Source organism: Balaenoptera musculus, chromosome 15 (genome assembly GCF_009873245.2).
Source record: "Balaenoptera musculus isolate JJ_BM4_2016_0621 chromosome 15, mBalMus1.pri.v3, whole genome shotgun sequence".
NCBI classification, from domain to species: domain Eukaryota; kingdom Metazoa; phylum Chordata; class Mammalia; order Artiodactyla; family Balaenopteridae; genus Balaenoptera; species Balaenoptera musculus.
Window position 1 is genome coordinate 24,239,345 of NC_045799.1, and position 27,389 is coordinate 24,266,733.

At 38.3% G+C, this 27,389-nt stretch overlaps 1 protein-coding gene across 4 annotated transcripts in view; it reads left to right on the plus strand.

Moving 5' to 3' along the window:
* LOC118880750 (transient receptor potential cation channel subfamily C member 4 associated protein) overlaps positions 1-27,389 on the plus strand; it is a 76,262-nt gene that overhangs the window by 25,385 nt on the left and 23,488 nt on the right. For all 4 annotated transcript variants that reach the window (XM_036824633.1, XM_036824636.1, XM_036824635.1 and 1 more), the window contains exons 4-8: positions 2,511-2,568; positions 4,542-4,597; positions 8,720-8,848; positions 17,508-17,715; positions 25,538-25,723. In XM_036824633.1, coding sequence (XP_036680528.1) covers positions 2,511-2,568; positions 4,542-4,597; positions 8,720-8,848; positions 17,508-17,715; positions 25,538-25,723 — 637 coding nt within the window. The remainder of the gene's footprint in view (positions 1-2,510; positions 2,569-4,541; positions 4,598-8,719; positions 8,849-17,507; positions 17,716-25,537; positions 25,724-27,389) is intronic.

Here is a 27,389-nt window from a genome sequence, read left to right on the forward strand (position 1 = left end):
CAGGGTGCCCGGGTTCAATCCCTGGTCAGGGAACTAGATCCCACATGCCGCAATGAAGATCCCGCACGTGGCAACTAAGACCCAGTGCAGCCAAATAAATAAATTTAAAAAAAAAAAAAGAAAAAAAATGGAGATCGGCATAAATTAAATGACTTCAGGGACTAGGATGAACCGGAGAGTGCATGCCTGCTTTTATGGGGAAATGGCTTCCATTCCTATTGACCTTTGCCCTCAGGGATGTAGGAAATCTAGATTCTTATGTAGAATCTCCCAGCTTTTCAGTAGATGTAGACCACATGAATTATGTCTGTGGGCCAGGTATGATCCATCACTTGGCATTCAGGGACTTTTAATTTATTCATTGACATAGTCCATCCTCTATTTGAAGAGAATTTATTTTAAATATAATAACCTATTCATAACTTTTCTTGGATGACTGTGAAAAGTGGGGCATCTCTTTTCAAAAGCATTTGTGTAGTATGCCTCAAAACCTTAAAGATCATTACTCATTTTGCCCTGTTGTTTCCATTTATGTGAATCTCTCATGAAGACATAAGTCAAAATGAGATAAGGCTTTGTATACAAAGATGCTTAGTGTGGCATTATATATAATAGTTAAAAGTATTCATCAGGAGGAAGGTAGTTCTTGTTTTCTATAAAGTCAGTGGTGATCTTGTTGATATTCTCTGTTATTTTCTATTCTCTGCTAAATTAGTTTCCATTCTAATCCTTATTACTTCTTTTCTTCTGCTTGCTTTAGGTTTGTGTTGCACCTCTTTTTCCAGTGAATTGAAGTGAAAGATTAGGTTATTGGTTTGAGATAATTCCCTTTTTTTTCTTTTTTCTTTTTAAAGATTGCACAATTTTATTAATTAATTATTTATTTTTGGCTGTGTTGAGTCTTCGTTTCTGTGCGAGGGGTTTCCCCAGTTGCGGCAAGCGGGGGCCACTCCTCATCGTGGTGTGCGGGCCTCTCACTCTCACGGCCTCTCTTTTTGGGAGCACAGGCTCCAGACGCGCAGGCTCAGCAGCTGTGGCTCACGGGCCCAGTTGCTCCGTGGCATGTGGGATCTTCCCAGACCGGGGCTCGAACCCGTGTCCCCTGCACCGGCAGGCAGACTCTCAACCACTGTGCCACCAAGGAAGCCCCCTTTTTTTCTTTTAAGAGAAATTTATTTTTTGCATTTTTATTGAAGTATAGTTGCTGTACAATATAGTGATTCACAATTTTTAAAGGTTATGCTTTGTTTATAGTTATGGTAAAATATTGGCTGTATCCCCCATGTTGTACAATACATCCTTGTAGGCTATCTTAGACTTACTAGTTTGTACCTCCCACTCTCCCACCTTTATATTGCCCCTCCCCCACACTGGTAACCACTAGTTTGTTCTCTATATCTGTGAGTCTGCTTCTTTTTTGTTATAGTCACTATTTTGTTTTACTTTTTTAGATTCCACATACAAGTGGTATACAGTGTTTGTCTTTCTCTGTCTGACTTATTTCATTTAGCATAATGTCCTCCAAGTCCATCCATGTTGCTGCAGATGGAAAAATTTCATTCTTTTTTATGGCTGAGTAGTATTCCTGTGTGTGTGTGTGTGTGTGTGTGTGTGTGTGTGTGTGTGTGTGTGTGTGTCTATGTCTATTCCATGTGTGCTTGAGTAGAATGTATATTCTGCTGTTGCTGGGCAGAATGCTTTATAGCTGTCTGTTAGAGCTTGTTCGTTTATAGTGTTCAAGTCTTCTATATTTTTGGTAATACCTCATTGTCTATCCATTATTGAAAGTGGGGTATTATCCAGCTGTTATTTTTGAATTGTCTCCTTCAGTTCTATCAGCTTTTGCTTCATGTATTTTGAGGTTCTGTTGTTAGATGCATATATGTTTATAATTGTTATATCGTCCCAATGGATTGACCCTTTTATCATTATAAACTGTCCTTTGTTTCAACAGAATGGGTTTTTAAATGCATATTTATTGTAAACAGTTTAAACAAAATTATGTGTTATATTAAAAGTATGTAAAATGAAAAATGAATGCATATACTCGCCAGCCCCCTGTAGAAATCAGTATTAACAGTTTATGGTATACCTTTTGTGATTCTTTTTATAAACTTATGTTTATAAAAAGAACACAAATATTCTAAAGCAAAAGAGGAATCATAGTGAAAATGTTCTGCAGCTTTTAAAAAATTAAAGCCACGTTGGACTCCAGAGATTAACTAATCTAACATTCTTATTTTTAAAAATGAGAGCTGAGGCCATGGAGGGACACTGACTTGCCCGAGTTTACATGGGGAATAGGTGGCTGAGCTGCAACTAGAACCCAGGTTTCCTGACTCTTGGTACAGTGTTCATTTCCTTGAACTTCACTGCCTTCTGCCTGTGTTGGGAACAAGAGGGTCTTGCAGTACCCTGACAGATATTTGGGCCATGAGTTGTCATGGCAAAGATTGTTTTGTAAGCTGTGCTTTGAATTTTGAAGGTTTTATCCAATTTTTTTTTTATAGCTCCTTGTAGAAATTCTTATGAGGCCTACAATCTCTATTCGGGGACAGAAACTGAAAAGTAAGTATACTTATCAGCCACTGGTACTCATTTCCTAACCTGCTGTTATGATGGTAATTCCCAGGAGTTTCTCTTCTTTCCCTTCCTAACTCTTAACAATGAAGACATGCCTTAACATTCGGCTGTAGGACACTCTCCGCCCCTAACTAAGCAGCTCTCTTTATTTTATACTTGGTAGAAATATAAGTCTAGTGCTTTAAAAGAAAAAGTGTGAAAACTACTGGGCTAAAAGAATTGCATCTTTGTAGTTTCTAATAGTCCTTGGTTTCAGCTTTTATGTTTTCTTTGCAAATTCTTATTTCTCATATACTTAATTGAGAGAGTAAGGAAAAGCCTGGTAAGATCATTTGTTTTATTTTTTAAAATTATTGTCTTGTTTTTGTTGTTATAAAAGTGATATAAGCTCTTTGTGAAAAGTTCAGTCATTACCAGAATGTGTATGGTAAAAAGTCAAAGTGTTTAAGGTAGCATATTATTTCTGGGACTGGGTGGTAGGTATATGGGTATTATTCTATTATTATTCTCTATAACTTACACATGTTGCAAATATTATTTTTAGGTAGTCAGTTGATAATTTAAAAAAATGAGTAAGTACACTTACTTTGGCATTAAAAGCCAGAGATCAGTTAACATCTGATGAATGCTCTACTACAAATATCACTTTTTTTTTTAATTAAAAAAATTTTCCCCCCAACATCAACATGACATACTATGTAAGGCCTTGTTTTTATGTGTAGTAGTGGTTAAGAGAATTCATACTCATCTTTTATGTCGCAGCTTTGTATCCTATCTGAATTGGTCTTCACGTCCTCTACCCTCATAGCAGGTAGCATCTTGTAGTTACTTGTTGGTGTACTTATTTATTCTCTCTTCCCCCACCAGATTTATAAGTTCCATGAGGCTTTGTCTTTTTTTTTTTTTTTTCGCTAACCACTGTATATTCTTTATCTGCTCTAGAGTGGATGCTGAATAAATATTTGATGAATGAGTGAATTCCAGTTCCCTTTGAAAATGAAAGGTCTAGAAGTACTGAGATATACTGATTTGGTGTTCCAGCCCTCTCTGAAGTCATGAAATAAATAAACCAAAAAGCCCCCATAGGTTGAAAAGTGGTGATGAGGGATACAGGACATCTGCATTGTCTCAAGATTATGTCAGATAACCCTTCTGGTCAAGCTAGCTTGGCAGGGCTGCCCACTGGGATCTTGGAGGGAAGCCTAACATTTTAGAGTTTGTGGCAGCGTAGGAATGAATGGAAACAGTTTTTAAAAATAAAATTAATGCCAAACAAAACACTTTATCCATGGTTCATACTCAATTATCATCTCCCAGTTTTGAGGACTTGGAAATTTAGTTTCCTTTTTGTTGTACTCTCCTGTTCCTGCTCACAGGGAAGTAACTAGTTCTTTATTGGTACCCAACATAAATAACAACAGAACAAAACACGTTGAGTCTGTAGTAAAAATGACATCCTTGTTTGCTGCTAGTAGAATTTTCAGTGGAAATTAATAGCAACAATCCAATTACTTTGGATTCTCGTAATTCTGCTTTTGGAAATGTATCTTAGGGAACCAGTTCAACACAAGCATAAAAGGACTGTATGTCATGTTGTTTATTTCTAGTCTATTTAAATAGCAAGATTTTAAAAACCCTGGATATAATTCTAATCAAGCTATAAAGGGAACATGGCTTGCTAAGTGATAACACCACAACAGGTTGAAATTATGAAGACTATGGAACATAATAAGCATAATAGTATATCAAACCAAAAAGCAGTATACAAATTGGTTTGTAGGCTCTGATGCGGGCACCATGAAACTCTTTGGTAAATAAGGACTGGAAGGAGGTATGCTAAAAGGAAAATAATCATCTTGGAGGGGATTATGAGGAACAATTCTATGTTCAAAAATTTAATTCTGTTACATTATCTTTCCAATGAGAAAAATAACCAGTTATTCCCCTTTCACTTTCAGTAAGTGATGAAATGTCCAAGGACTGTTTGAGCATCTTGTATAATACCTGTGTCTGTGTAAGTATCCCTGCCATCGGGGCCTCATTTTTCTCCCTACCACGTCTGCAGTGCTTGAGGAGGGAAGATTTGAATGGGGGTGGTAGACATGACAGCTATCTTCAGACATTGGAGAATTGGACTTATATGTGCCTGAGAACCATAACCAACAGGTAGAAATTATGGATGGCAAAATTTCATAGTAATTGAGCCATGGCTGCTTCAGCAGGTACTGAACTCCTCTAGCCCTGGAGGTGTCCAAGCAGAGACTGAACAAAAAACTTGTTAAATGGATGCAAGCATTGAAAGAGTGCCTGTGACCTTTTAGGATTCCTTTAAACCCTATTGTGCCTACTCCTTCGTTTTTAGTGTTAGAAAAGAAAACAAGAACCAGAAGACCCACCATGTGTTGATCAGGACACCCAACTAAGTTGATCACTGAGTGGGAAATAATGGTGAATAAAAGAAGCAATTTGGTGGAAAGAGCATAGCACTTAGTGCTAGAACTTGGTTTGGGGTTCTAGCTCTTGGCTTCATGCTTATTCTCCTCCCTGTGCTTTAATTTCTTATCTTAGTAGAGTGTAGTTGGTAATCATACATCATAGGGTTGTTGTGGGATTTAAATGAGATGATAGATGTGAAAGCACTTTGTAAAGCAATATACAAATGTTAATTTTGTAAGACCCAGTACCTGTCTTTTGGGAACATATGTGGTAAACTGTAAAGAGTGAATCAAATACAGCAGAATGAAACAAATGCTGTTGTAGAAGTGAAACTTCTATGCAATGAAAACACAAAGGAACATTTAATTCCATTTCATTTCTTGCCTCATTCAAAAATAGATTTCGGGCATCGTTAGGAGTATGTAAGATCTACCAATATTATAAATTTAGAAGTAGGTATCCGGGAATTGGGCTGAACATAAAATCATTTGTACTACGGATGGGGTACAAATTTGGGTTTAAGCCCATATCGTATATTAACGCATATATGTGGAACCTAGAAAAATGGTACAGATGAACCGGTTTGCAGGGCAGAAATAGAGACACAGATGTAGAGAACAAATGTATGGACACCAAGGGGGGAAAGTGGCAGGCGGGGTGGTGGTGGTGGGATGAATTGGGAGATTGGAATTGACATGTATACACTAATATGTGTAAAATGGATAACTAGTAAGAACCTGCTGTATAAAAAATAAAATAAAATAAAATTCAAAAATTCAAAAAATAAATAAAACAGAAGCAATATTGTAACAAATTCAATAAACACTTTAAAAATGGTCCACATCAAAAAAAAAAAGAATAATGCTACTATGAACATTTGTTCATATGTGTAAACTTGACTGAGCTAAGGGATGCCCAGATAGCTGGTTAAACATTTTTTTTCTGGGCGTGTCTGTGAGGGTGTCTCTGGAAGAGATTAGCATTTGTATCAGTAGATGCCCTCACCAATGTGGGTGACCACCATCCAATCCATTGAGGCCCTGAATAGAGCAAAAAGGTGGAGGTTGGGCGAATTCACTCTCTGCCAGAGCTGAGACATCCATCTTCCCCTGCCTTCGGACTTGGAGTTCCTGGCTCTTGGGCCTTTGGCTCCAACAGGGACTTACACTGTTGCTTCAGATTCTCAGGCCTTTGGTCTCTGACTGAATTTCATCACCAGTTTTCCTGGTTCTCCAACTTGCAGATGGCTTATCAAGGGACTTCTCAGCCTCCATTAAAAAAAAAAATTTGGATTTAAGCTTCTTAGCAACCAACACAAATAGGGAAATATGTTTCAACACAACACAAAGTTCAACATCCATAACATTGCTATGCAACAGAAATATAACACAAAACACTTAGGTTATTTTATTTTACCTTTAGGAATAACATATTTATTAGTTCAGGATTGATATCTTTTTTTTTTTGGCTGTGTTGGGTCTTTGTTGCTGTGCGCGGGCTTTCTCTAGTTGCGTTGAGCAGGGGCTACTCTTCGTTGCAGTGCATGGGCTTCTCACTGCGGTGTCTTCTCCTGTTGCAGAGCACAGACTCTAGGTGCATGGGCTTCAGTAGTTGTGGCACATGGGCTCCAGAACACAGGCTTAGCGGTTCTGGCGTGTGGGCTTAGTTGCTCCGCGGCATGTGGGATCTTCCCGGACCAGGGCTTGAACCCGTGTCCCCAGCATTGGCAGGCGGATGCTTAACCACTGTGCCACGAGGGAAACCCCAGGATTGATATCTTAAGATAAAAATCAGCATCCACAAAAATCTTGACAACATAAATGATAGGCTGTTTGAATAAAAAGAATTGAAAAAGGATAATGTAAAGCTTTGGACATAACTCTAAACAAACAAATAAATTAATGCTGAGGTCCTGAGCAAGGGAGATATGTCTTAGGGACATACAAATCAAAAATAGTTTAGGGGCCTAAACTGTCAGTAAGTTCAAAAGGATTCAGCAAAAACTATTGTCACCAAAAAGGCTAATGCAATCTTAGTGTAATAAACCTGCACTTTTAGTCACTGATTAGGCTATATATGGTATTTTGTGTTTGCTTCCGTGTATCACATTTTAAAAAGTATAAAAATGTATTATACCAGTCTCTCGAGAATATTAGAGTATAATATAAAAATACTCCAAAAACAAGTGAAATAACCCATCACCCCACCATACTTAGGTTATTTTCAATTTCTTTGTAGCCACGTTTTTTAGAAAGTAAGAAAAGAAGTAGGAAGAAATAGGTGAAGTTAATTTTAATAAAGTATTTTATTTAGCACAGTATATCAAGAATGTTATTCCAACATGTCATCAATATAAGTAATTATTAATGAGATATAATTCCTTTTTTTTGTATTAAGTTTTCAAAATCCAGTGTGTTTTTTACTCTCAGAACACATCTCAGTTCAGACTAGCCACGTTTCAAGTGCTCAATAGCCACATGTAGCTAGTGGCACAGGTAAGCACAGACAGACCCGTGAGATAAAAATAAACTAAATGTTCAGGTAGTGCACAATTTTTCTTGTAAGTAAGGCCAGTAAGAAATTGTTCTGGGCTTCCCTGGTGGTGCGGTGGTTAAGAATCTGCCTGCCAATGCAGGGGACACAGGTTCGAGCCCTGGTCTGGGAAGATCCCACATGCCACGGAGCGACTAAGCCCGTGCGCCACAACTACTGAGCCTGCGCGTCTGGAGCCTGTGCTCCGCGATGGGAGAGGCCGCGACGGTGAGAGGCCTGCGCACTGCGATGAAGAGTGGCCCCCGCTTGCCACAACTGGAGAAAGCCCTCGCACAGAAAGGAAGACCCAACGCAGCCAAAAATAAAATATAAATAAATTAATTAATTTTAAAAAAAATTGTTCTTATAAAAAAAAGATGATATATGTGTGATGTAATGACTCCATCATTGTCAGCTTCCATGTAGTTAATAGTCTTATGAGGCAGTCTTATGAAGCTGTTCGTTAATAATGACACCTAATGTTAATGATATTCCAGCAAAACACAGTTCAGTTAAAAAAAAGGAAGGAAGAGAAAGGAAAGAAAGGGAAGGAAGGAAGGAAAGAAAGAAAAGGAAAGAAAGGGAAAGAAAGAAAAGAAAAGAGAGGGAAAGAAAGAAAAGGAAAGAAAGAAGAAACAAAAACGTAAAAAACATAGGATGATATGGTCCACCTTTGTGCTGATCTGGCTTAAATCCAGGTTAGATGGAAACCTAGGGCTTTTAGAGTTGCAAACACCAGTGCCTCCAAGGATCAGACAGAAAACAAGAAACGTTTGAAGTTGCCTGTTTTGGAGTGGGGACTTGTGCAAATTGTGACTAACCTGGAGTAAGCATATCCTATCTGAAGACTTAAAGTCAAAATTTAAAAGGTATTGCTGGCCAAATAAAACTTGGCCTACTGGGTGCTGGCTTGTAGCTCTTGATTTAGATACTAGGCAGATACTGGGTTAAAAACCTATGATGGATATTATTTAAAAACTCCTCCCCAGAAAAATACATTTGTACACAGTGTTTTATATATAGTTTTAGGGAATTAAGGGCTCAGCTAACAATTCCTGATGTAGCGTGGAATTGCTTTTCCAGTGTCTGGAATGGATATTTTGCCCTTCATATTTTATTTTGGGGTTATAACCTATTCTGCTTTTTCTCCTCTTCTCCCTTGCGATAGACGGAAGGGGTTACAAAGCGTTTGGCAGAAAAGAATGACTTTGTGATCTTCCTGTTTACACTGATGACGAGTAAGAAGACATTCTTACAAACAGCAACCCTCATTGAAGATATTTTGGGTGTTAAAAAGGTGAGCTGTGTCCTCTAGCAGGTGAATGACCAGGTGGAGGAGAGTGCCTCAGACAGTTGGATTCTCAAACCTGAATAATGTACAGAACTCCTTTAAAGAAAAACTCTGCCATACTCCTAGTGTTAAAATTATTTTTTTTTGTTACTTAAATATATTCACTAGGTTATACTCCTTATACTAATAGGTCTTAAATGATTATTAAACCTAAACAAATAGATTGAAATCAAACTAATTATAAAACTCAAAAGCTCAGATTGACTTTGTGAATTTAATGTGTTAGCTAATGTTACTTTGCTGAAATCAAATTGTCCCTCAATTATTATGGTGCAAGATCTTTTTAGCATAGCTCCAGTGCTGTATGCTGTATAATAACTCCGTTCTCCTACCACTTTTCTATATTTGAACTGTTGTGATGCTTTCTTGTGATGATGTTTGACTTTCACTTATTATGTTCACCTCTATTTTTTCTCATTAGTTTTCAACAGTTAAAGTTTAATTGACACCAACATAGGAAATAACAAATATGAGCACTGAAATCCTGCCAGTTGGTCATAAGATGGACGTTCAAATGATCCAGAATATGCTTAAAAAAAAAAAAAAACTATGATTGAAGTGAAAGCACTAAATTAAATATTTGTCATCGAGAATTCACAGTTCGTGCCCCTCCCCCCCAAACAGATCTATAGACATGTTAGAGAATCACTATATTAGATTTTTGGTGTAATGCTTGTTAGGACCTGGCTTACTTCCCCCAGTCCTTGTCCCATGCCTCCATGTCAGTTGCACGTTTGCAGATTTCTTCCTTTTACTACTGAGGAGGTAGGAGCAGCCTCTTAGATTTTCTGTTGCAGTGAAAAGAGTACCCATGTGCATTGTGGTGACCCCAGCTTTCATTTCTGTTTCTGCTGCACTTTCCCCAGGCTCTGCTTGTTATTGCCCAGGCAGAAGATGCACAAGTGACCCATTGTCTGTAGGAATACATTGGAGATGTGTGCAGGTCCCAGACAGACCCTTTGTGCCCTTTGATGAAAAGGCTTTGTTATTTTTCCAATAATTGTATGCACCAGTGTGTGAGAAGGGGCTTCCAGGGCGGAAACTCCAGACTCCCTGGCAGTCTTGGCATAAGACTCTAGGATTGCTCCTTCATAACTTTTCCTGCTTGTCCCTCATGCCCTCTCCCTCCCTCTCATACCTTTCTGTGTTGCCAAAAATAGTGATGAGTTCTGCTAGACATTACGGGTACCTTAGTGCAGTTTGAAAGGGGGATAGACACCATAAGAAAGTGGGAACACAAGCCACAAACTGGGAAAAGATGTTTGCAACCCATGCAACTAACAAAAGATTGGTATTCAGAATTTATCATGGGGATTTCCCTAGTGGTCCAGGCTTCCACTGCAGGGAGCATGGGTTCGATGCTTGGTCAGGGAACTAAGATCCCGCATGTAGTGTGGCACGGCCAACAAACAAACAAAAACAACAACCAAAAAAACCCCCAAAACAACAACAGAATTTATCATGAATTCTTGTGAATCAGCAAGGAGAAGACAGACGGCCCAGTGGAAAAATGGGCAATGATAGGAGCAAGCATTTTACAGAGGAGAAACAAATGATCCATAAAAAGATGCTTAACTTCATTGATAATCAGGAAAATGCAAATAAGACCACAGTGACAGAGCTCGAGAATGTGCATCACTGGAAACACTTACATTACTGCTGATACCTTTTTATAAAATCAGCAGAATATATCTATTTTGTTTTCTAGTTGAATGTGGGCATACCCTGTGACCCAGCACCTAAGGAAGCACTGACCTGAGGGCCGAGGCATCAGTATTGTGGCCTGGGTAACCTGTAACCTATGCCCAGGCACACTCGTGGGGAAGCTCAATTCCAGAACAGTGATTCTTAGAAATAAAAACACTAAATTGAAGCCAAGAGGGTGTGAAATGAATTCTGTGGATCTACCAGCTAAATATAAAAGATCAAAATGTATTGTGTAAGGGTATTGTTTAAGTTTTTGTTTCATATTTATACACATACATTCACCTGTGTATGTTTACTGTGTTGTGATGGAAAATTTATTTTTTATTCTTGGGCATTGTCAGAATGGTTTGGAAGCCACTGCCTCAGAAAAACTTCTGCGCATGTGCATCAAGAAACACATAAGAAAGGTTATAGCATTATTGGTTAAGGGCAAAAAACTGAAACCAGGTCTCTGATCCGTCAACAGGAAAATGGATAAATGTCCTCTATTCACACAATGGGATATTATACAATGAATGTTGCTATAGGCAACAACGTAGCTAAATCATAGAAATTATTGATAGAAGTCAGTTGCAGAAGATTGTATATAGTATATCTTTTTTTAAAATAGATCTTTACTGGAGTATAATTGCTTCATAATACTGTGTTACTTTCTGCTGTACTCCAAAGTGAATCAGCCATATGCATACACATGTCCCCATATCCCCTCCCTCTTGCGTCTCCCTCCCATCCTCCCTATCCCACCCTCTAGGTCATCGCAAAGCACCCAGCTGATCTCCCTGTGCTATGCTGCTGCTTCCCACTAGCTAATTCTTTTACATTCGGTAGTGTATATGTGTCGATGCTACTCTCACTTTGCCCCAGCTTCCCCCTCCCACCCCATGTCCTCAGGTCCATTCTCTATGCCTACATCTTTATTCCTGCCCTGCAACTAGGTTCATCAGTACCATTTTTTTTTTTTTTTAGATTCGTTAGCATACTGTATTTGTTTTTCTCTTTCTGACTTACTTCTCTCTGTATGACAGACTGTAGGTCCATCCACCTCACTACAAACAACTCAATTTTGTTTCTTTTTATGGCTGAGTAATATTCAGTTGTATATATGTGCCACATCTTCTTTATCCATTCATCTGTCGCTGGACATTTAGCTTGGTTCCATGTCTTGGCTATTTTATTTTTATTTATTTATTATTTTTTAATTATTATTATTTTTAAAAATAAATTTATTTATTTTTGGCTCCATTGGGTCTTCGTTGTGGTGTGCGGGCTTCTCATTGTGGTGGCTTCTCTTTGTTGCAGAGCACGGGCTCTAGGCACGTGGGCTTCAGTAGTTGTGGCACGCAGGCTCAGTCGTTGTGGCTCACGGGCTCTGGAGTGCAGGCTCAGTAGTTGTGGCGCACGGGCTTCGCTGCTCCACAGCATGTGGGATCTTCCCAGACCAGGGCTCGAACCCGTGTCGCCTGCATTGGCAGGTGGATTCTTAACCACTGTGCCACCAGGGAGGTCCTTGGCTATTTTAAATAGTGCTGCAGTGAACATTGTGGTACATGTCTCTTTTTGAATTATGGTTTTCTCAGGGTATATGCCCAGTAGTGGGATTGCTGGCTCATATGGTAGTTCTATTTTTAGTTTTTTAAGGAACCTCCATACTGTTTTCCATAGTGGTTGTATCAATTTACATTCCCACCAATAGTGCAGGAGGGTTCCCTTTTCACCACACCCTTTCCAGCATTTATTGTTTCTAGATTTTTTGATAATGGCCATTCTGTCTGGCATGAGGTGATACCTCACTGTAGTTTTGATTTGCATTTCTCTAATAATTAGTGATGTTGAGCGTCTTTTCATGTGCCTTTTGGCCATCTGTATGTCTTCCTTGGTGAAATGTCTATTTAGGTCTTCCACCCATGTTTTAATTCCGCCCATTTTTAAATTTTTTAATAATTTAAAATTGCAAATATTTTCTCCCATTCTGAGGGTTGTCTTTTTGTCTTGTTTATGGTTTCCTTTGCTGTGCAAAAGCTTTTAAGCTTAATTAAGTCCCATTTGTTTATTTTTGTTTTTATTTCCGTTACTCTAGGAGGTGGGTCAAAAAAGATCTTGCTGTGGTTTATGTCAAAGTGTGTTTTTCCTATGTTTTCCTCAAAGAGTTTTATAGTGTCTGGTCTTACATTTAAGTCTTTAATCTATTTGGAGTTTATTTTTGTGTATGGTGTTAGGGAGTGTTCGAATTTCTTTCTTTTACATGTAGCTGTCCAGTTTTCCCAGCACCATTTATTGAAGGGGCTGTCTTTTCTCCATTGTATGTTCTTGCCTCCTTGGTTGTAAATTAGGTGACCATAGGTGTGTGGGTTTATCTCCGGGCATTCTATCCTGTACCATTGATCTATATTTCTGTTTTTGTGCCAGTACCATACTGTCTTGATTACTGTAGCTTTGTGGTATACTTTGAAGCCAGGGACCCTGATTCCTCCAACTCCGTTTTTCTTTCTCAAGAATGCTTTGGCTGTTCGGGGTCTTTTGTGTTTCCATACGATTGTAACATTTTTTGTTCTAATTCTGTGAAGAATGCCATTGGTAGTTTGATAGGGATTGCATTGAATCTGTAGATTGCTTTGGGTAGTATAGTCATTTTCACAATATTGATTCTTCCAATCCAAGAACAATAGTATATTTCTCCATCTGTTTATATCATCTTTGATTTCTTTCATCAGTGTTTTATAGTTTTCTGAGTACAAGTCTTTCTCCTCCTTAGGCAGGTTTATTCCTAGGTATTTTATTCTTTTTATTTCTATGGTAAATGGGAGTGTTTCCTTAATTTCTCTTTCTGATTTTTCATTGTAGGTGTCTAGGAATGCCAGAGATTTTTGTGCATTAATTTTGTATCCTTCAACCTTACCAGATTCATTGATTAGTTCTAGTAGTCTTCTGGTGGCATCTTTAGGATTTTCTGTGGATAGTATCATGTCATCTGCAAACAGTGACAGCTTTACTTCTTCTTTTCCAATTTGTATTCCTTTTATTTCTTTTTCTTCTCTGATTGCCGTGGCTAGGACTTCCAAAACTATGTTGAATAAGAGTGGCGAGAGTGGACATCCTTGTCTTGTTCCTGATCTTTGTGGAAATGCTTTCAGTTTTTCACCATTGAGAATGATGCTTGCTATGGGTTTGTCATATATGGCTTTTATTATGTTGAGGTAGGTTCCCTCTATGCCCATTTTCTGGAGAGTTTTTATCATAAATGGGTGTTGAATTTTGTCAAAAACTTTTTCTGCATCTATTGAGATGATCATATGGTTTTTATTTCTTAATTTGTTAATGTGGTGTATCACATTGATTGATTTGCGTATGTTGAAGAATCCTTGCATCCCTGGGATAAATCCCACTTAATCATGGTGTATGATCCTTTTAATGTGCTGTTGGATTCTGTTTGCTAGTATTTTGTTCAGGATTTTTGCATCTATGTTCATCAGTGATATTGGTCTATAATTTTCTTTTTTTGCGATGTCTTTTTCTGGTTTTGGTATCAGGATGATGGTGGTTTCATAGAATGAATTTGGGAGTGTTTCTCCCTCTGCAATTTTTTGGAAGTATTTGAGAAGGATCAGTGTTAGCTCTGCTCTAAATGTTTGATAGAATTCACCTGTGAAGCCATCTGATCCTGGACTTTTGTTTGTTGGAAGATTTTTAATTACGGTTTCAATTTCATTACTTGTCATATGTCTGTTTATATTTTCTAATTCTTCCTGGTTCAGTCTTGGAAAATTTTACCTTTCCAAGAATTTGTCCATTTCTATGTGGTTATCCATTTTATTGGCATATAGTTGTTTGTAGTAGTTTGTAGTAGTCTCTTATAATCCTTTGTATTTCTCCAGTGTCAGTTGTGATTTCTCCTTTTTCATTTCCAATTTTATTGATTTGCGTCCTCTCCCTTTTTTTCGTGATGAATCTGGCTAAGGGTTTATCAGTTTTGTTTATCTTCTCAAAAAAACAGCTTTTTTTTTTGACTGGTCTAAATACATAAATTTATTTTCCCCCTTACCTTCCTTTCTTTGGGAAAAGGAAAAAGGAAACATTACTCTGTCTACTCAGAGAGCAAGGAGAACAGCAGAACAGATGAAGGGGGACTGAACTTACTGACTCTTCTACCCGCTTCTGTTCTCTCTCAGCCTGTATGTTGTCCTTATAGGTGAGTGAGAGATGTTAGGATTTCAGCATGCTGCTCCTTAACTGGAATGGGGCAAGAAATGCTCCAGCTATTTTAATCAGTGACGTTTATTAACATGTTTCAAATGGCCAAAGTGTGTAGCCAGCACAATACCCAAAGCAATTATATCATTCCTTTTTAAGACCAAGAAACTTTCTCTTGGTTTGACCTACTCTTGGTTTGATCTACTCCAAAATACCAAATACATAGATTTAGGAATAAACTCAAATAAATTGTAATTTACTTTCACCCAAAATTACACATCCTCTACCTAAGGACAAAGTCACTGCTCTTGTAAAGATACTGAGGGGAAGGGGAGTAGCTCAAATGAGCCTGTAATTTAAAATCACAACCAGAGAAGAAACACTTCAAGCACAATGGGGACATTCCATTGAAGAGCCACATTCATTTGGAATGTTTGCTTTGAAAACAACTCTTCTGGGGAATAAAGAACCAGCTTTTAGTTTTATTGATCTTTGCTATTGTTTTCTTCATTTCTATTTCATTTATTTCTGCTCTGGTCTTTATGATTTCTTTCCTTCTACTGACTTTGGGTTTTCTTTGTTCTTTCTCTAGTTGTTTTAAGTGTAGGGTTAGATTGTTTATTTGAGATTTTTCTTGTTTCTTGAGGTGAGATTGAATTGCTGTAAACGTCCCTCTTAGAACTGCTTTTGCTGTGTCCCATAGGTTTTGGGTCCTTGTGTTTTCATTGTCATTTGTTTCTATGTATTTTTTTATTTCTTCTTTGATTTCTTCAGTGATCTCTTGGTTATTTAGTAGGGCACTGTTTAGCCTCCATGTGTATAGTATATCATTTTTACAAAGTTCAAAAATAGGCAAACTCAAATCATACAAAGCTTTTTTTTAATGAAAAAGCAACACTAAACAAAATTCAGGATCGTGGTTACCTCTGGCCGAGAGAAAGGGAGATGTGATAGGAAAGGCACACATAGCTATTCACTTTGTTATGCTTTATAACATATGTTGTATCAAGTATTAAATAAAAATTAAAATATAACACAAAGAAGTGGGCCTGGAAGGTGGGAGGGGACCTGGTTTGCAACCCATACACTGAGTTGGACAGGGCTAAAGGAACAGATGAGCTGAAAGTCCCAGTTTCCAATAATAACAATAGCTAACATTTGTGTACTGGGAAGGCAAAGGTGGAAGAAGCTGCTCCCAAATACCCCCTCCACAGCCAACCAGAAATAGGAGTGAGATTCACAAGGGCTTCTAGGAATCATTCACTGGTTCAGTACACATTTACTGAGACCTTCACTACCAGGGTCTATGCACTGAGGCTCTGGAGAGGAGGTAAGACACACTCCTGCCTCAAGGCAGTGTCAGTTTATTTGGGAAATTAGATGCAGGCACAGATAATTACAAGATCATGTTATAGTGCAGTGATAGAGAAATACCCAATCCAGTGGAAGTTAAGTACATTAGTGGGATGAAGGGTAGCAGGTATTATCTGAGGAATGTAAAGATGTTTCAGAAGGAGAGATCATGTGATGTACAACATTTGGGATATTAAGGGAGAAAGAAAATTAGAATATAACCAAATAACAAAAAGCATTTCATAAAATTCAGTACTCATTCATGATAAAAGCTAGGAATAGAAAGAAAATTCCTTAACTTGGTATTGGGTATCTGTTAAAACTTATAGCAAACATCAAACTAAACCTGAAACTTTGGAAATATTTCTAATAAGGAAAAAGAGGAGAAGGTCTGCTATCACTTACTCTAGATAATTGGTTACATGGGCATGTACACAAGGAGACACCTATAGGAATGTTCATTGCAACACTGTTTAATAGTGAAAAATTATAGTCCACCTAAACATACACATATTTAAAAAGGAGAATGATTGAATAAATTGTGAATTAAAACAATGAGAAATGATTGAAGTAGACTTACTTGTATCAGTGTAGTTGAATCTCATTGTTGACCGTGAAGTATCATTCACACTGCATGCAGAACAAAACCATGTATTTTTGTTTTATTTTTTATTGAGGTATAATTGATTTACAGTATTATATTAGTTTCAGGTATACAACATAGCGATTCAAAAGTTTTATAGGTTTTACTCCATTTAAAGTTATAAAATATTGGCTGTGTTCCCTGTGCTCTACAATATATCCTTGTAGCTTATTTATTTTATACGTAGTAGTTTGTGAACAATACCGTATATTTTTTGTGGAAATATTTGTAAGTGTGAAAACATGTAGAAATAATAAACAGAGTTCAAAATAATGGTTACATCCGGGGGGGCAAATGAAGTGAATGCAACTAGGTAGGGATACACAAGGACCTTCAGCTATATTTGAAATATTTTACGTCTTGAAAACATCTATGGCAATTTCTGATTGATAAAACTTGAGTGGTAGGCTTTTTTTTTTAGGCAAAATGGGGCATATGAGCAAAGGTGGAGATTAAGAATAGTGACCCTCAAAGGGTTTAATCCTCAAACCAATCCTATGAGGTAGATTAGATTAGTCCCATTTGACAGAAGAGCAGACAAAGACTTAGGTTCCATGACTTAACCTAAGGTTGTGCAGCTGCGAATTGTGGAGCTGGGGTTTGAACCTAAGTGGTCTAGCTACCAAGCCCCATTCTTAGGGGAATGCAAAAGAGCAGCACATTCAATCTCAAATGAACTGAGCATGGGGATTGTTTTATTTGTGTCTTTTGTAGGAAATGATCCGACTAGATGAAGTCCCCAATCTGAGTTCCTTAGTATCCAATTTCGATCAGCAGCAGCTTGCTAATTTCTGCCGGATTCTGGCTGTCACCATTTCAGAGATGGATACAGGGAATGATGACAAGCATACGCTTCTGGCCAAAAATGCTCAGCAGAAGAAGAGCTTGAGCTTGGGGCCTTCTGCAGCTGAAATCAACCAAGGTAAAGTCTCTAAGTTGTCAGAATTTTGACATTGTAGTTCTGAGGTCCCTTCCTAAATCATCTAGCTCTTTCAGTATTTCTAGAGATTTGATCCATGTTAGGGCTCCTTGGGTCCACTTAGGGTATGTAAAATTTATATCTATGTATCTCTTCATTATTTTGGGGGACCAGGTCCATAGCCATCAGACTTTTTAATAGATCCAGAACCTCAAAAAAGTTAAGCACCATTATTTATCAGAATTAAAATTACATACCTTTTCTTCCACTGAGCCTTTTCTGGGCCTTTATCCTATATGATAGATACAGATATAGATATATGAGATAGATATATGAAATATATATATACAGAGAGAGAGAGAGGGAGAGAGAGAGAGATACAGTCATACATCAGAGATGGGAGTTGGGTACCAGTATTTGCGACACTGCGATAAAGCGCATATTGCAATGGAGTCGCACAAACTTTTTGGTTTCCGAGTGCATATAAAAGTTATGGTTACACTATATCGTAGTCTATTATGTGCAATAGCATTACGTCTAAAAAATGTACATACTTTAATTAAAAAATACTTTATTGCTTAAAGAGGTACCCATCATCTGAGCCTTCAGAGAGTCATAAATAATCTCTTTGCCTCCATGTTGATGGCTGGTGACTCATCAGGGTGGTGGTTGCTGAAGCTTGGGTGGCTGCGGCGATGTCTTAAAATAAGACAGCAGTGAAGTCTGCCACATTCATTGACTCCTGCTTTCATGAACGATTTCTCTGTAGCAGGCAATGCTGTTTGATAGCATTTCACTCACAGTAGAACTTCTTTCAAAATTAGAGACAGTCTTCTCAAACCCTGCTGCTGTTTTATCAACTAAGTTTATATAATATTCTAAATCCTTTGTCATTTCAACAATCTTTTTTTATTGCAGTATAGTTGATTTACAGTGTTGTGTTAGTTTCTGCTTTCCAGCAAAGTGATTCAGTTATATATATGTATACATTCTTTTTTATAGTCTTTTCCATTATGATTTATCACAGGGTATTGAATATAGTTCCCTGTGCTATACAGTAGGACCTTATTGTTTATCCATTCTATATATAATAGTTTGCAACTGCTAATCCCCAACTCCCGAACCATCCCTCTCCCACCGCCCCTCCCCCTTGATTGTTGATTGCATCAACAGTCTTCCCAGCATCTTTGCCAGGAGTAGATTCTATCTCAAGAAGCCCTTTCTTTGTTCATCCATACTCTTCATCTGTTAAAGTTTTGTCATAAGATTGCATCAATTCAGTCCCACCTTCAAGCTCCACTTCTAATTCTGTTTCTCTTCCTGTTTCCACCACATCTGCAGTTACTTCCTCCACTGAAGTCTTGAACCCCTCAAAGTCATCCATGAGGGTTGGAATGAACTTTGTCCAAATTCCTGTTAATGTTGATACTTTGACCTCTTCCCATGAATCATGAATGTCCTTTACAGCATCTAGAACGGTGAATCCTTTCCAGAAGGTCCTTGTAGGGTTTTTACCCCCATCCTCCTTTCTTGTGACTTTGGGGAGTTCTCATTTTACTAAATCATAAAATATACATTCTTAAAAACATGAATTTTATTATAACTAAATTATACCTCAAACCTAGTTTGAGCACATGCATACACTTACACTGACAAAAGCTAACGTTTGTTAAGCTCCTGTGTGTGGCAAACATTGAGCTAACTGCTTTACCTAGGAGTGATTTTGTTTAATCCTCCAAGCAGCCCTGTGAAATAGAGATTAGCATCCCCATTGCACAGCTTGGGAAACTGAGGGTCATACAGTTTCAGTAATGGATACCTGTGTGTGCTGAGGCACTAAGTAACTTTCATCTTTTAGTTTCCCATTTAGGGAATCTATTCTGGCAGGTTAGTTTTATCCTGTTGGTATCGATTACCTTCATGGACCTGTTTGTAAGCTGACAAGTAAAACTACCATTACCCATCATCCTTGGGGAGTGAGGTATTCTAGTCAGTTGGGTTTTTAATTAACTGAGGGTTAACCCCAAGCCTGGTTTTCGTTGATTTGGGGGATTGAAAAAAAGGAAGGCTTTATAAAATGTCAAGGTTCACTTTCATACCTGTGTGGCTAACCCATGAGATTATCTACATGTGATGTCAGCTTATAGCTTTTGGGATAAGACTTTGTTAAATGTTGTATTTTAGCACATGTTGTTGTACAGGGTCTAGTCCTTCCTGACTCTCTGACCATAATTCCTATCTCCTTGTCCTCCTGCCTCACACACATTTTTCTCCAGTCAAATGCCCTAGGAAGGCCAAGGTGAACATAATTAAATTACAAGTGGATGAGAAAGATCTTAGTCCTTAGTGTTTCTATCTTTAATTGAACTCCAGTACTGAATACTTTTATTTTTTTATTCCTTTAATTAATTTTTATTGGAGTATAGTTGATTTACAGTGTTGTGTTAGTTTCTGTTGTACAGCAAAGTGAATCAGTTATACATATATCCACTTTTCTTGTTTTAGATTCTTTTCCCATAAAGGTCATTACAGAGTATTGAGTAGAGTTCCCTGTGCTATACAGTAGGTTCTTATTAGTTATCTATTTTATATATACTAGTGTGTATATGTCAATCCCAAGCTTCCAATTTATCCCTCCCCCCCATCCCCTTGGTAACCATAAGTTTATTTTCTACATCTGTGACTCTATTTCTGTTTTGTAAATAAGTTCACTTGTACCATTTTTTTAGATTCCAGATGTAAGCGATATCATATGATATTTGTCTTTCTCTGTCTGGCTTACTTCACTCAGTATGACAATCTCTAGGTCCATCCATGTCACTGCAAATGGCATTATTTCATTCTTTTGTGTGGCTGAGTAATACTCCATTGTATATAGGTACCACATCTTCTTTATCCATCCATCCATCGATGGACATTTAGGTTGCTTCCATGTCCTGGCTGTTGTAAATAGTACTGCAATGAACATTGGGGTGCATGTGTCTTTTCAAATTATGGTTTTCTCTGGATATATGCCCAGGAGTGGGATTGCTCTATTTTTAGTTTTTTAAGGAAATAGAGGTATGTGTAATAGTCAGCTTTGGCTGTCATAATAGGATAGCACAGACTGGGTGGCTTAAACAGCAGAAATTAGCTTCTCACAGTTTTGGAGGCTAGAGGTCCAAGATTAAAGTGCCATCAGCAGTGGTTTTTTGTGAGGCCTCTCTTCCTGGCTTGCAGATGGCCACCCTCTCACTGTGTCCTCATGTGGCCTTTTCTCTGTACATGCACAAAGAGAGCTCTGGTGTCTCTTCCTCTTATATAAGGACACCAATTCCTATCAGATTAGGGCCCCAGTCTTACGACCTCATTTAATTACCGCCCTAAAGGCTCTGTCTCCAGATATATAGTCATATTGTGGATTAAGGCTTCAACATATGAATTTCAGGGGGGACACAATTCAATCCATTTTAGTATGGAAAGCTGAAGTGTGTAGGATGTTGCCGAAAAGTTTTTGTTTTGTTTTTAATAAACTGCAGCTGTGAAATAGTTTTATTGGCCAGCAAAATGATGTCTTATGCTATCTTCCTGGAGCTTAGATAATAAAAATGTTAGAGAACTTTTTAGGCTTCTCAGAAAGTACCAGTTATCTCTTCTGTTGATTCAGATAAGAACACATGGATCCATCTGCAGGGAAAAAAATCACTCAAAATGTTAGTCAGATGTAGATGAAGCCACAGGCCTGGTAATTATCAATTTATAGGTGACACCAAGCTGATTTACACAGCATATGAGCTAATTCAGAATCATCTCAGAGAGCTGGAAAGCAGAGCCTAAACTGCAACAGGAAAATTTACAGGAGTGTTTGGGAAATACTAATGTTTTAACAGATAAGAGGAGAGAAGAGGTCTGCTTTTGCAGAAATTATTGGAAGTTGTGGGTGTTTTAGTTGTCAACCCGTTTAACGTTAACCAGCAGTGCATGTGGTAGCTACTGATAAAGCTGTGAGAAGTACAAAGACTGTACGATGCTGGGGTGCCAGTCCCCTGAGATTGTGTATAAGTTGGTGAATATAATGGGCCAGTGAGTTTTTCCTGGGGAGAGAATCCAAAACTTTCATCAGCTTTTCAAGAGATGAGTAACTAACAAAAGCTCAGGAATCTCTGGGGTGGAAGTCAGTCTCAGAACCCTGAATACTAGGGTAGGTTACATCTGAAGTGCTGTGTTTAGTGTGCAGGGCGTGAAGACTAGGTCTTAGGAACTGCCCTGTGAGGAACAGTTAGAGAAACTGGAGCTATTTACCTGGAGATGGGAGGTGTGACTAAAAATCCATCTTTTTGAAATTTTTCAAAATTAGAAATTTTTAGAAATCCAAACTTCATTTACTTAATTTATTTTTTGGGGAAAAAATTATAGTTTTTGTTTGTTTGTTTTAAATTCACAAACTACAGAGGAACAGCAGGTGTACGGTAGAAAGTTTGTTCCCATCCCAGTGGTGACCTATTACCAGTGTCTCATTTGTTCCTCCAGGGATACTCTGTACGTGACCATTTACGGGGGTGGAGGAGGGAAGAAGAGAAGACTGGCTCCTTTCTGTTTGTACTGACGGTGATGTAAAATAAGCACCATTCTGCCCCTGGCTCTTTTCACTTAGCTTTATCTTGCAAAGCATCCATTCCAGTACATACAGAATTATCTGATTCCTTTTTACAACTGGATAGTATTCTAGTATATGGGCATAGCATAATTTACTTAACCAGTCCCCTGTTGATGGAAATTTGGTATACCTCAAGTCTTTTTTCCTACAAATAACAGCCTTATGTATAGAGTTTAATGTGCTGGGTATTTGCCTTTTAAACTTTGATAGATATTAACAGATTTACCTTCCATAGAAATTACTAGTTCATCTTTCCACCCTGTATACCCTTCCCAGTACAGGGCCTTTTTAAACTTCTTGATATTTGTCAAACTTGATAAGGAAAAAAATGGTATCTCAAAAAAAAAAAATCTATCTCAGTATATTTTTTTTTAAATTGAGGTGAAAGTCACATTATAAAAAATTAACCATTTAATTCAGTGGTTTATAGTACATGTACAATTTGTGCAGCCACCATCTAGTTCCAAAACATTTTCATTACCCCAAAAGGAAACCCTGTACACATTCAGCAGTTATTCTCCATTACCCCCAACCCCTGGCAACCATCTGCTTTCTGTTGGTGGATTTATCTATTCTGGGTATTTCATATAAATGGAATTTTAAAAATGTGACCTTTTATATCTCATATCATACGTCTTTCACTTATCGTGATGTTTTTGAGGTTCATCAGTGCTGTTGCATGTCAGTATTTCATTCTTTTGTATGGCTGGATAATATTCTTTGTGTGTACATACCAATTTGTGAAACATTGATGGACATTTGGGTTATTTCCACCTTTTGACTGTTGTGAATAGTGCTGCTCTGAACACATGCATACACAGGTATTTGTTTGAGCACCTGTTTCACTTCTTTTGGATGTGAACTTAGGATGGAATTGCTAGGTCATATGGTAATTCTATGTTTAACTTTTTGAGGAAACGTTAATTTCAGTGTAGTTGGGTTTTTGTTTTTTTTTAGGTTTTTTTGATTTGGACCATTTTTAAAGTCTTTATTGAACTTGTTACAATATTGCTTCTGTATTATGTTTTGGTTTTTTGGCCATGAGGCATGTGGGATCCCAACTCCCCGACCAGGGATTGAACCCACAACCCCTGCATTGGAAGGCAAAGCCCCAACCACTGGACCACCAGGGAAGTCCCTCAGTGTAGTTTAATTCACCTTTTTTTTATTAATGCAGTCGTACATTATTTTATAGTCACTCTCTAATTTATAGAGAATGGAAAGGGGGCTAAGATGATTTGCCAAGCTCTGTGCTGGGACTAAATTCATATGACTTCATGTAATCCTCCTAACTACTTTGTTTTTATTTATTTTATTTTTAAAGAATTTCTTGAATGTTGTATTCTTTTAAGGTTTACTTTAAAATATTTTATTATGGGAAACTTCACACATATAAAAGCAGAGACATATATATGACAGTGTAATGATCCCCATTTACCTATTACCTACCTTCAACAGTTATCAACTGATGGCCTGTCTTTATCTCTACCCTCATTTACTCCTACCGTCCTCACTTTAGATTATTTTGAAGCATATCCCAGACATTATAAGATTTCACTTGCATATATTTCAGTGTTTCTATAAGATAATTACTCTTTAAACCATATTGTACACTCCCAAATTAATATCTTGATATTTTGAAATATCTAGTTATTTATTAATTTTTGATTAGATGATACATGTACATGATTCAGAAAATCTACAAATTCAAAAAGTTGTTCACTGAAAAGTATCCCTCCCACTGTATTCCCAGTGGCGTTATTCTCTTTGCCTTTGGCAAACCACTGTTTTCTATCCTTAAGAAGATTTAATGCATACACAAGCAAATACGTACAGGCGTTAGCTTTATTTTAAAGAAGGTTAAATTTTGGAGCCAATATTTGAACCTGGATTCCCTGCCTTCAAAGTTTATTATGTTCTTTATGCTGACCAGAATTTCTGTCTTACTCATCATTGTCAGTAAAATGGGACTGATGCAAATAGGAGCTGGGTAATTATTCAGTTTCTTTCTTTACCTTAAAAAAAGAAAAGAGTAAAGGCTTATCTTTTTTCTTCCTGCTAGTATGTGTGTGTTACAGGAAAATCAAACCATAGTTAAGTAGTTTTAAAAGAAGCATTTATATGCTCTCCTACTCAGGAACAGCCACAGTAAGTACCTTGGTACATATCCTTCCGTTCTTTATCTGTGTATATGTATATTATGTGCATATTTTAAAGAAGAAAACTTTTAAAATTTTAAAGAAAATGGGCTTAAGCCAATACTGTTTAATAATTTACTTCCTGGGGCTTCCCTGGTGGCACAGTGGTTAAGAATCCGCCTGCCAGTGCAGGGGGCACAGATTCGATCCCTAGTCCGGGAAGATCCCACATGCCGCGGAGCAGCTAAGCCCGTGCGCCACAGCTACTGAGCCTGCGCTCTAGAGCCTGCGAGCCACAACTGCTGAGCCCGCGTGCCACAACTACTGAATGAAACCCGTGCGCCTAGAGCCCATGCTCCACAACTACAACAAGAGAAGCCACCGCAATGAGAAGCCCGCGCACTGCAAGGAAAAGTAGCCCCTGCTCACCACAACTAGAGAGAGCCCACGCACAGCAACGAAGACCCAACGCAGCCAAAAAATAAATAAATAAAAAATAAATAAATTTTTATAAAAATCACTAAAATAATAATAATAAGTTACTTCCTTAACAAGTAAATTCAAACATCTTTCTGGAGTTGCTGTGTAAAGATGTGTGTGTCATTGTTCTTAGTGTCTGTGTGTTGTATTCCACTGCATGGATGTATCATTTAATCAGTATGCTATTAATGAACATATAGTTATCTTTACCTTTTTGCTGTTATGGAAACCACACCAATGAACCTCTCTATACAGATATCTATGTATATATAATTAGTTATTTCTTTATGGTAAATCCCCAGAAATGGACCTCAGAGACACACAGATTTACGGCGTAAAGGTTATTCCAGTTTATATTCCCACCAGTAGATACGAGTCTGTTTCCCTGCACCTGCTAAAATTGAACTTGTTTTTATAACTTTATTACTGTTTTACCTTGGGTTGGCATTTCATTTTAAAGGGAAGCTCTGACTAACTGCTGTCAGATTAAGGTGAGAAGCTGGTTTGTTTCTTGAGTGCTTTAGAGCTGGTCTCTGTTTTGACATTTTCTCTTTTGTTCTTTCCTCGACAGCGGCCCTTCTCAGCATCCCTGGCTTTGTCGAGCGGCTTTGCAAGCTGGCAACTCGAAAGGTGTCAGAGTCAACGGGCACAGCCAGCTTCCTTCAGGAGTTGGAGGAGTGGTACACCTGGCTAGACAACGCTTTGGTGCTAGATGCCCTGATGCGAGTGGCTAATGAGGAATCTGAGCACAGTCAAGGTACTCGGGATGGGTTTCCTGAGAGGTGGGGAGCGTTCCTGTGGGTTCCTAGAGCCATTCTTGACCTCTTTTCCAAGCAGAATAAGTTGAAATTTGCTCAAAGTAGAATTTCCCTCAGGGCAGTCCTGGATCATGATTGTTAAGACTTTTGATAGCCAGTGACAGAACCTCTTTGAGCTCCCTTAAAGCAGACCTGATTTCAGGGACAGGGGCTTTGTTGCAGAACCCAAGGAATTGACTGGAAACATTACCGGAGCATTTTTAGGAACCCAGAGGGTTCTTTCTCTGTTTCCACTTCTTTCTACACGTTTCTTTAGTCTTATCTTTCCTCCATTCTGACAAGTAGGCTGCCTAGTAAATGTGTGGACTCCTAGTCTCAGCTCCAGCTCCTTGGTGAACTACTCTGGCCTGTTTTGGGTGAGGTGCTCAACCCAGAGCATTTGATTCTGGGATCAAATTGTACAAACCCAGGAATTCCCACTGGAATCATGCAGATAAAAGTGAAGGGAGGAATTTCGTTCCTGGGACGGCAGTGTGTGGAGCTCCGTGCACCTGCTTGGTCAGTGAAACTAAACAAAGCCTGTACACAACAGCAGCAACAACAAACATCCACATAAAGTCTGTGTAAGTTCTCAGAGTGTACAACAAGTGGGGAAACATTTCTTCCAGAAAATCTACTAAAATTTAGTGAGAACATTGAGAGCCTATGACACTAGAATTTCTGCTTGATGCAGGTTCCACTCTGGACATGTGTGGCCTAAAAGGGCTCCCTCAGCTTCCAAACAAGGAATACAGAATCTCACTGGAAGGGGCAGGCTACCAGCTTTTCTCATCCCTTCCAGCTCCGAGTGGAAGAGGCTAAATTATTGATGAATATAGCCAAGAGGGCAGGGGCTCCTTTCTTTCTCCCTCCCCTCCCCTCCCTCCCTCCCTCCATCCCTTTTCTCAACTTTCTTGAGGTATAATCAACATGTAATATTGCGTAAGTTTGAATTGTACAATGTGTTGATTTTATACATTTATATATTGTAGAATGATTGCCACTGTAGCAATAGCTAACACCTCTATCCCATCACATAATTACCATTTCTTTTTTTCTGGTGAGAATATTTAAGATCTGTTCTCTTAGCAACATTCAATTATATGATATAGTATTATTGGCTATAATCACCATCCTATACACTGGATACCCAGAATTTGTTAATCTTATAACTGGAAGTTTGTGTTCTTTGACCGTTAACTCCCCATTCCCTCCCCCGCCCCACCCCACCACTAGTAACCACCACTCTGTTTCTCTGAGCTTTTTTAGATTCTACATTAAATGATATCATACAGTATTTGTCTTTCTCTGACTTATTTGATTTAGCATAATGCCAGGGCCTCCTTCCCTCCACCCACCTCCATACTGTACTCATAGTACAGAAGCTCTACCCAGGCCCAGTAGGCCAAGAATTCTATGGCCCTTATCGCCCTTGCCCCAGCTCTCTTGTAGGACAGAGGTTCCACCATGTAGGCAGAGGCAAGCTGAGAAGGCTATAGAGGCTACCTGTCCTGCTCAGAGTAATAGCACTGAGATTTTGCCAGGGGGAGAGGTAATAGGTAAGAACAGAATGTTGGGAAGTTTGAGCTCAAGGTCATTCTCAGAAACAGTGTAGATTTTGGTGGT